At 39.7% G+C, this 11,065-nt stretch overlaps 1 protein-coding gene across 2 annotated transcripts in view; it reads left to right on the forward strand.

Moving 5' to 3' along the window:
• LOC140119055 (bile acid receptor-like) overlaps window positions 1-11,065 on the forward strand; it is a 65,668-nt gene that overhangs the window by 45,893 nt on the left and 8,710 nt on the right. For both annotated transcript variants that reach the window (XM_072137677.1, XM_072137678.1), the window contains exons 3-5: window positions 5,140-5,502; window positions 7,477-7,617; window positions 9,564-9,703. In XM_072137677.1, coding sequence (XP_071993778.1) covers window positions 5,140-5,502; window positions 7,477-7,617; window positions 9,564-9,703 — 644 coding nt within the window. The remainder of the gene's footprint in view (window positions 1-5,139; window positions 5,503-7,476; window positions 7,618-9,563; window positions 9,704-11,065) is intronic.

Raw genomic sequence — 11,065 nt, forward strand, 5'->3', positions numbered from 1 at the left:
AAATTGTGCTTCCTAGTGGTAGTATTTAATACTCTTTTCAATGTACTGGGAAGCTCAAAAATGAAATTCACCCAATTTTTTTTGCGCTTTGTTTTCTATGGGTTCCACTGTTCAGTACAGATGACACATTTGGATCAGTACATTTGTTGAAACACTACATTTGCATATTACATTTATCAATATAGTATAATTTTAAATCTTTTGAAAAAAATTCTTTACATTGCTAAATGCACATAGCTGTTGTCTTTTGACGTGTGTTCTAGCCTTTGTTCTAACAGCTAGCATGCATCCTCATGTCTTTCTATCAGCTCACACACTTGGTTGTAGTTTCTCGGGCTGGGTAGCCCTCTTCTATTGTCATCAGCTAGGTGGCCTCATGGCACAATGTGCTTCAATACTACAGTATTGCGGTATACTGTGCTTTTACTGCTTCCCTACAACAACCTTCCACTGATGGCATGTATTACGGTTGTAATAGTAGTGTCGATTACAGCAGGTATGATACACGTAGGTACAACAGTCTGGGTAAGAAAATTAAGGGAGTAGGAGACTGGAACAAGTCACAATACTCAAGCAATGTTAGGATTGCCACAAAGTTTTCTTATAGACCCAAACAGGAAACAAGATGGCTCTTTTACTTCCATAATCCCTGGTGAGCACGCTGCAAATTACAGGCCTGGGAGTCTCAGGTTAACTGCTGTGATTCTGGAGAGAGCTCAACTACATTATTTCCTTGCAAAACATCACTGTAACGAAGCCCCAGTATGCACCCAAAGGCAAAGTGATCCAGCGCAGGGCATTCCTACCTGTGTACTATATTGCCTGTGTAGAAACACAAGCACAGCCCCCATCAGATATATCAGGAGGATAGAACCTCCTGATTTATCCAACCAGGTGGAGAGGTCGGGTTTGCATTATACACTGGTGCACCAGATAAATTCCCCCAATAAATGTATGTCTGTGTTTTGGCAGTATGTTAATTCAGTAATGTATGCAATAATCATATATGGTACAGATATGCATATAGATGTAGATAACCCTGGTGGTGGTGAATGGGGTGCCCTTGGTGGTAACAGCCGTGCACAAGGATCACCTGGAGGTAGAGTTTGTAAAGCCGTCAACTTACAGTTCATTTATTTGGAACTTGGCGACTGTGACTCAGCACTCGCTGGGCTCTCAATGGAGGTGATCTAACCTCTGGGATTGTCCAGCTCAGTAGTAACATCCAACCTGCAACTCTGTACAATGGAACAATAAAAGTGCATGTGATTGGTCATCGAAAATACACATTCCTTCTCAGGCAGATATTGAGCAGCTGCAGTACCAAATATGGCAGTAGATAACGGAGTTGCTAAGGGATGGACATTTCACATTAAAGGAAAAATACTCTTTCTTAAAGGTATTGTCCTATGGAACCTATACTGATTGCAGGATCAGTGGGCCCTACTTCTGCTACATTTAGAAGATAGTTAAAGGAAACCTACCACCACAAATCTACCTATAAAGGTAGATCGGGTGGTAGGTGAATCAATGGGACGTGAGGATAGCCCTTTTAAGGGCTAATCCTCACGTTCCCGCACTTTTTTGGAAACTTTTATTACCCTAATATGTAAATTTTGTTATGCGGCTACTGGGGCGCGGAGTAGCCGCATCTGAGGTTACACGAGGCGGCTACTCCACGCCCCGGTAGCCACTTTACCCCTCCTACTCACCATCTTCGGAGCGCAGCTGCTCGTAGCTGCGCACCCTCGTCCGACGATCCTGCCGTCTGCGCATGTGCAGAACAGCAGGCCCGCGCCTGTGCAGCCCCGGCTTCGAAGCAGTGACCGCGCAGGACTTTGGTTCCGTGTATCCTGCCAGTACTGGAACCCTGTAGGAACATAGGACTTTTCTGCATCTAGTAGCTGTATACAGCAGGGTCTGCACACAGCACTCACACAATATAGACAGTGGGGTTTAGCAGAGTTTACTAATTGTTATATCACTGCTTTCTTAGGTAGGATACAAACACCTTATCCCTAGCAGCAGTGTTTACTTGTTGGGCATACTAAAAAAATAAATATGAGGGTTCTAAAAGCATCTAGAAGAAATTTGATAAATGATGAATAGAAAGTCATTCTGTAGTTCGCAGGAAATCTGAAGATCACGGGGTATATTTATCATACGCAGGCGCTCATTTTTGCAATGCGATACATCAAAAGGCTTCAGCAGGCAGAGCCTGACATAGAAATAAACGCAGCCGGCGACTTTTCACATGTGCCGCAAGCAGCGAGTGTGCTGGTGCGGGGACTGTAACGCCCCATGGTGGCCTTGTCCTCCTCCCGCCGGCCGCCTCCCCCCCCCCCCCTTCATACCCCATTCACACCCCTTCACGCCCCACTGGAGTGGGACAAATAATCGCTAGCAAAGTGCTAGCAATAAGCGTGGTGCAGAGGCCCTGATAAATATGCCCCCTCATGTCAAATGAAGAAAACTAGTATTCTTGAAAGTTCAGAATCAAAAATACTCAGTCTCAAAAAGGTATTGCCCCACTAGGTATTTCTCCACTATTCTTATGACCTCCTGTCTACACAGGAAAGTAAGCTTGAGGTCAAACTAAACTAGAGGGCACATAATACAGCTGCCCATAATTGGCTGTGTTACAGTGGGTATGAAAAGTGTTCAGACCCCTTAAAATTTTTCACTCTTTGTTTCATTGCAGCCGATTGGTAAGATTTTTTTGCTCATTAATGTACACTCTGTAATATACACTTTTGACAACCATGACTCTTCCTCGGCTGGACATTCAGCCAAATTAAGCAATCGTGGGAGAAGAGCCAAGGTGAGAGAAGAACCCCAAGATCACTGTGGCTAAGCTCCAGAGATGCAGTAGGGAGATGGGAGAAAGTTCCTTCAAGTCAACTTTCAATACAGCCCTTCACTCCTTCAGGGATTTATGGCAGAGTATGCTGATGGAAACCTCTCATATGAAAACCTGCATACAGTTTGCATAAAAACATATGAAGGACTCCCAGGCTATGAGAAATAAGATTCTTTTGTCTGATGAGATTAAGATTTTTGATGTTAATTGTAAGTGGTTTGTGTGATGAAAACCAGGCACTCCTCATCACCTGCCAAATACAATCCCAACAGTGAAAAATGGTGGCGGCAGCATTATACTATGGGGTGTTTTCCAGCTACAGGGACAGGACGACTGATTGTAATTGAAGGAAAGATGAATGCAGCCAAGTACAGAGATATCCTGGATGAAAACCTCTTCCAGTGTGCTCTGGACCTCAGACTGGGCTGAAGGTTCAACTTCAAACAAGACAGTGATCCTAAGCACACAGCTAGAATAACAAAGCAGAGGCTTCAGAACATCTCTGTGACCATTCTTGACTGGTCCAGCCAGAGCCCTGACCTAAACCCAATTGAGTATCTCTGGAGACACTTGAAGATGGCTTCCACCAATGTTCTGCATCCAACCTGAGGGAACTGGAGAGGATATGCAAGAAAGAAAAACTTCTTGTATCATTCTGCTCAAAAGAGGCTTCTAAACAATACCGAGCAAAGGGTGTGAATATTTATAATAATGTGATATTTAAGTTTTTCTTGTTTAATATATTAACAAAAATATCTAGATTTCAGTGTTTTACTTTCAAGATGGGGTGCAGAGTGTACATTAGTGAGAAAAAAAAGAACATTTTTTTAATCTCACCAATTAGCTGCAATGAAGAGTGAAAAATTTTAAGTAAACCTACTATGAGGAATCTACCATGAGAAGTAAAACTGATTGTAGATTCATTTAGAGAATTTGGAGAAAAGAAAGAGTTAGCACTCACTACTTCTTTAAAAGTTTCTTCTTTATTTGTTCATCTTTAAAACTGGCATATACAACAGGAAAGAGAGTAGCTGAAAAGGATGCGATTTTTTAGGGACTAGTCGTTTCCTTCCAAGATTAAGCACAAGGACTAGCGAAAAACGGCTCGTCCCTAAAAAAACGCATCCTTCCCACACGCTTCTCTCTCTCCTGTTGTGTATGCCAGTTTTAAAGATGAACAAATAAAGAAGAAAGTTTTAAAGAAGTGGTGAGTGCCAACTATTTATTTTCTCTGATTTCTCTAAATGATTGAAGATAACTGTGCATGGACTTTATAAGTTTGAGCACCACCACAAAGGTTAATAAGATATACCTTGTCACTTCTCCCGGAAGTAAGCATAGTTTTTGTAGTGTAGAGAACTATTAATTTTAATAATATTACACGAGAACTATTTTGATAGTAGATTCCTGCTGCCGGCCTCCACCCTAATCTGTAATTTAATAATCCTGGAGCCAAATATAACTTGCTAACAAACATTATTTTAGTAATATGTAAATTAACTGAAGTGGCTACAGGGACATGGGGTAGCCTTATCTTCCAGTGCCAGGCCAAGCTAATACACGCCCCAGTAGCATCTGCAGTTAATTCACATATTACTAAAATAAAGTTTTTAACAAGTTAGGTTAGGTTTCAGTATTATTAAATTACAGATTAGAAAAGAGGCAGGCAGGTGAACAAATAATACAAAGAGAACAATATGCTGCTGCTCTATTCATATCTATGAGCATGAGGGAGATAGTTCAGCACTGTACTCTGCTATCTCCATCAGTGCCACAGACTAAATGGAGCGGCAGCGCCCATGTCATTCTGCCATTTCATTTCATTAGTTTCCAGGTTCGTGATAGCTTCCCTTTAAAACAATTACCACCTACCCTGTTTTAAAGTCTGTTTTATAAATAATGAAATAATTATAAATTATAAATAATTTGTAGGGCCCTATTTGTTTTTCATTTCATGTTGTTCAGTATCGCCCAATTTTGATAGAACAGTGCCCACGTTTCTATCAGTCAGGTTTACTGGCCTCAATTGTTATTGTTAACCTTTTTTCACATTTTTGTTCCATAGATATATTTATGTCAAAGGTAATGTTTTCCTCTTGATATATTATTTCTTTATATGAGGTCTTTTATGTGTTTATTTGTGATGGATTCAATACAGAAAAAAATTATAACATTGCTTCAATAATTGATAGAAAGTAGTAAGTAGAAATGTAAATTTATACCACCCCCTGCTGGTTCAAGCATTAAATTACAAAATATTTCCTTGTTTGTTTTCACAGACGTACTGCCAGATCACATTAATTATCAACTTCCAGATTCAGACTTCCAGACGACTCCTTATTGTCAGTATACAAACGTGCCTTATTCCCCTGTGTTGCAATCTTCAACGTCACAATGCCACTACAGTGCATACAGTTTGGAGAATTCATATGGTGAGGGACAATATGTCCTAAGCACATGTGACATGAGTAAAACACCTTCAAATATGACTCATGGCATGGAAGAAATGTACCCTACTGTAAAGAGGACAAGAATTAGTCATTCCAACATCAGGATAAAAGGTCATGAAGAACTTTGTGTGGTATGTGGAGATAAAGCTTCTGGGTATCATTACAATGCACTCACTTGTGAAGGCTGTAAAGGTAAGAAAATGTCTATTTAGTGTAAATTGTTTTAACCAAGCAACATATATGTTGATATATAAAAAATATAACAACTTTATTGAATACCAAAATAATAAAATAAAAGTAACTAACCAATTAGAAAAGTGTGAGTGTTAAAGTAAATCAACCATTTAAAAAAATAGAAAACACCTAAAAATACTTACCCATGATCCTCTTGATTTTGATCCTGGCACTGTTCTTCGCAAAGCTTTATACGGGGATCACTTAGAAAAGAAACTTATAATTAGCAGCACGGAGTGCGAGGGCAAGATGTCCCGTACTTCGTGCTGCTAATTATGCTCGCCCTTGCCACTGAGAGCATGGGAGAGGGAGGTGATGTCATGCAAGAGGCGTGAATTCATGCCCACATCCAAAATGTAAAATGCAGCGATTTTGATGCATAAATTACCTTTGTGCCCATATTAAGGCTGTTAGCGCTCAACAGTGCACGTTCAGCAGCTAACGACTGTGCTCAGTTCATGAAGACCAGACTGTGTGCAGGTTGGCTTTCATGGACCCAGCATAGCTCTGGGGACAGGAGACTTTCCATCATAGTGAAATACAGTAAACAGCAGTGCTGAACTATAATCAAGCATGTTACATATGATGCAAGAGGCAGCACGGTTGCTCATTGGTTAGCACTACAGCCTTGCAGCACTGGGGTCCTGGGTTCAAGTCCCATCCAGGTCGACATGTGCAAAGAATTCGTATATGTATCTCATGTTTGCGTGGATTTCCTCTGGGTCCTCCGATTTTCCTCCCACACTTCCTCCCACACTCCAAAAACATGCTGGTAGGTTGATTAGTGAGCCCCGTGGGGACTGATTTGTCTGTGTAGCGCTGCATAATCTGTGAGCACTATATAAATAAAGGAATTATTATTATTTATTAAGGGCTCCTGGTCTAAAAATCCCTTGAACCCGACCAGCACATGGTCCAGTTTTCACAGAGCAACCATGTTCATTTGCTGCTGTCCTTAATGGGAATTCAAAGCCATCATAGATGAATATATTCTACTGGACCCTTATCCCTTGGCTAGAGTGCATAGAACTTAAAGAAAATGCTGCTGCTTGTTTGCCATTTAAACTAAATATACTTACTTGTCGGTGTAGTCACGTAGATCCCGTTACACATCTTCATTAGTCTTGAAACGACTGGATAAAAAAAAAAACTTTCAGAAAGATGTTACTTAAACTGGTGGGCTCTGTGTATATCACAAGGGGGCTCTTGGCTAATAATTATGCACGCTTCCAGTGCAATAGTTACCTCCCACTCCACTGCTGATGCCTGTTGATGTCACATAGGAGGTGTGCATAATTATTTCACAGAGCGTCCAAGGCTAAGTAACATCTTTTTAAAAGTTTTTTTTTTACCAGGAATCACAGGGTTTCAAGGTGGATGAAAATATGAGACGGGACCTTCATAAATACAGTATATTTATTTATAACAGGTGGTAGATTTTCAAGAGCAACCCTCGTTTGAAACTTTTAAAACCTTAAAGGAAATGCTGTCAAATAAAAAAAAAAATTAACAACCTACATAATTTTTTTTTGCCAGAAAGGGTCCCCCTTCTCTCTTCTGTGTCAGGGACCAGTCACCACTCACCCTTTGAAATGCCTGTTAATATTTTATCCAATCTTGGAGATTCTGATATGTGGGGAAATATAAAGGATACACTTATATATTGGATCTTTAATAGGGACTGTTGCTATAATATGGGGGCATAAGAGCATTACTACTGTATGAAGCACAAGGAGAACATAACCTCTATTTAGAGCACACTTGTGAAAATATTTGAAGATATTGGTGAAACCCGGAAAAGCATGAGCACCTATGTTTCCTACCTCTTGTTATTATTTTATAAAGCTGACGGAATAAAAAAGTAAAATAGTTTCTCCTATTGAAATTGATGACATAATCTATAATAACATTTTATTATATAAAATTTTTCAGGTTTTTTCCGTCGAAGCATTACTAAAAATGCTGTGTATAGGTGTAAGAATGGGGGACACTGTGAAATGGACATGTACATGCGACGGAAGTGTCAGGAGTGTCGGTTAAAGAAGTGTAAGGCTGTTGGCATGCTTGCAGAATGTAAGTACAATGAAATAATTTAAAATACATGTGCACCAAAACTATGGAGCGTTTCTTGGAGTTTTTATGCATGTGACCTTTTTTTGGGTTATATGACATTATATGGGAGAATTGCGTGAGCTTTTGCATATTATCTGTGTCATGGTTTAATAAAAGTAAATTTTACTTTGGTCCATTGCATGAATCAAGTGCGACAAAAAGTTTTGCTAACTATTTCTCCATATCATAATGCTCAACATTTTGTGCAAAAATATAACATGTGTTGCTGTTTTCATGATGATGTAAAAAAGTTTCATAGGGCAAAGGAAAATTTTACTAGAGGAAGATGTTATTTTATCTTGTGGGTTAGCGTTGAACATACTTCACAAGACATACTGTGGCTTATTAACTAAGGGTCCGTGGACGCACTTTTGTCTGAGTTTCCGATGGTTTCGGGATTTGCGGCGTTGTGACAGGTATTTAACTAGGGATTGTGTCGCATGCGATCCGATTGTGGCGCAGCTGCACTGGCTTTTATGCGACAGAAATCGGGGGCGGGTCGTCGGACGATCCAACTGATTCGGACTGAGCGTGGAATTTAACTTTCAAATTGTGTTGCAAGATCAAGCACTTACATACACCGGGAAGAAGAAGGTTAACTCCGGCGGGCCAGAGCGGGGAAGCAATACATCCACGATATCGGGTGCACGATCTTAGTGAATCGCGGCACAGTGCATTCCGGCCGGACAATGCACTTTTGTGGAACAGGTAAGTAAATGTGCCCCACTTTGTTCTGAAAAGTTTGGTTCATTCCGATGCCAAAATGTTGCACAGTTTAAAAATTTGATAGTCTTGTTTGGTTTAAGGTAACAAGGATTGAAATCTGTAATATAAATCTGCAAAAATAATTGGCATAGTGCGGATTGAAAACCAACAAGCTCAAATTTTTGGTGTATGAATCAAATCCATAATATAATGACTGGAAATTGCTACATGTCAGCAGCTGACAATTTCGCTGTGAAATAGTGATTATCACTTATGCCAGGCTGTGAAAAATCATAAAGTTTGCAGGAAAAAACTTTAAAGGACACCTGTCATCAGGTCTGTGTCACTAGTCCTGTCACCTCTACCTGTTGGAGCAGCTCACAAGGATCCCATCCCAGCCTTTATCTAGTTATTTCATACATTAATCATTGTAAAATCATCTATTTTTTATCATGTAAATGAGGCTGGTCACATGGTCAGAGGCAGTGATGTCACCCCTGTTACCCCTCCCCTCTCCTCCCCCTGCTCATGTCTGTGTGTAATGTATAGTAAAGCATGGCTAGTGTGTGTGTGCTGTATCTGCTGACATGCTGCATCCTCCTAATACACAGGTGAGAGACACAGACATCAGCTACACATGAATCTGACATGTTCTGCTGTAACATGGCTGCCTGGAGCTGCTGTATCTCTCCTATACATACACACACATGCACACACAGACTGCAGGGGGCGTGGCCACCAGCACCAGGAAGCACATCATTATACAGCCTCACATCATTATACAGGCTGTCAGTCAAGCACTGGGGGTGTGGCTGTGCCTCCCACTCATGAATAGAGTGGACAGCTTGAATATGCTAATGCTTCATTGGACATTTCACAGGTCATTTGCATACAGCTTTAGGACCTCATTGCTTAGGTTTACAGGCATGTAGGGGGACAATAAAGGGATAGAGGCAATGCTCTCTAATGGCAGTTTATGAAAATATATTTAGTTTAGGGGGGTTATTTTGCATGACGGGTTCTCTTTAACGTCCCCCAAATTCCTTAACAAAAATATTCTTGGAGGTCTCAGAAATAATTATACATTAGGAAAAGCAAATCACGCATTATTTTTGTTGCCCACAGTGCAACTTTCATTTATTTTAGTGTTCTTTTAAATTTATTGGGTTATTGTGGTGATCATGTTCTCTTCTATGTTTTAGGTCTGTTAACTGAAGTACAGTGCAAGTCAAAAAGACTCAGAAAAAACTGTAAGCAAAACAGCTCATTACTCTGTAATGTGAAAGTGGAAGATGATGCAAATGACAACCGGCAAGTTTCATCAACTACAAAGTCAGCAAAAGTGAGTACATTTACATGTCTTTATTTTACCAGCCAAATGGTAAGGAAGGACACATTAAAGGGAACCTGTCTCCACATTTTTACAAATACAGCTAGTAAGAGGTTACCATAGAACCATATTAACTAAATGCCACAATTCTTTTAGCTAAAAATTGTTCCCCTCACATAACCATAAAATCAACTTTATGTTATATTACCTGACATCAGAGGAGGCAAATCCTGCATGAATGGCCCCTCCGATCTACTTTTCCACATGCCATGTCTCCTCAATATTCAGCACTTCATGTCATGTGACCAGAGTGATGTCTTCTAAGGTCATTTACCCTTTATATTTGCAAAGTGTACCCCATGTATGTATCTGATCACATGAAATCACACCATGCCCCCATGGATTTCTACTCCTCCCCATCCTCCATGAAGGCATACTGAAATTGCATCTAATCAGAAACATGCAAGAGTTAGATTTGGGAAATGTAAAAGGTAAAGGCCCTTAGCTGACATCACCTTGTTTACATGACATTTATGTAACACAGGGCACTGTGTAAAAAAATTGAGACAATAACAAACAAAGCTGTATACATCTACAGTTGAAAATTGTAAAACAGTCCCTAGTATTAGCTTTGTTTTTAATGGAACTGAAATAAATGGAAATAAGTTAAATTACCAGTTAACATCATACATTGTATTCCATTTGTCATTTTTCCATTTTTATTTATTGATTTTAATTAATTGTAGTATTCCTTTATTGAGCATGCTGAATAATAAAATAATAAATAATTAATGGAAATGAATAGATACAATTAAATATACATATGCATCAATTCCTTATGCATGAACTTGTAAATTAAGAAAACAAGATACCTGCCTTCTGCCATACTTTAAAAAGAAAACACTAAAGTGACAGACTGGATCTGTTACTTGAAGTCTGCTACAAAATTCCATAATGCTATAAATAAGTGAATGCAACAAAACTCAATTTTATTAATCACAAAACAGAGCTTTTATAGTTTACTTTTATGATTCAAAAATGTTATGTATTTCTAAAGTAGACGGAGTTATCTCCAAGATGGCCGCTACTGGAAACTAGAAGTCCAATGATATTTCAGATCTCAATAAAAGTTGATCCTATTGATGATCTAACAGAATGTCCTGCTCTGTTACCATAGTAATGATGTGTTACTGTCATTACTGCACATTGCCCCACTGAGATGGGTCTCACCAGAACACTGGTCATACTGGATATGCTGCAGCCAACTGTCTACAGCCAAACATAGTGGTGATCATATGACCTGCCCAGGAAGGTGCAGGACATAATGTGGACATGTGACCAGCAGCCATCTTATTTCCTGCATCTCCTCCACTG

The sequence above is a fragment of the Engystomops pustulosus genome, chromosome 2 (genome assembly GCF_040894005.1).
Source record: "Engystomops pustulosus chromosome 2, aEngPut4.maternal, whole genome shotgun sequence".
Lineage (NCBI taxonomy): Eukaryota > Metazoa > Chordata > Amphibia > Anura > Leptodactylidae > Engystomops > Engystomops pustulosus.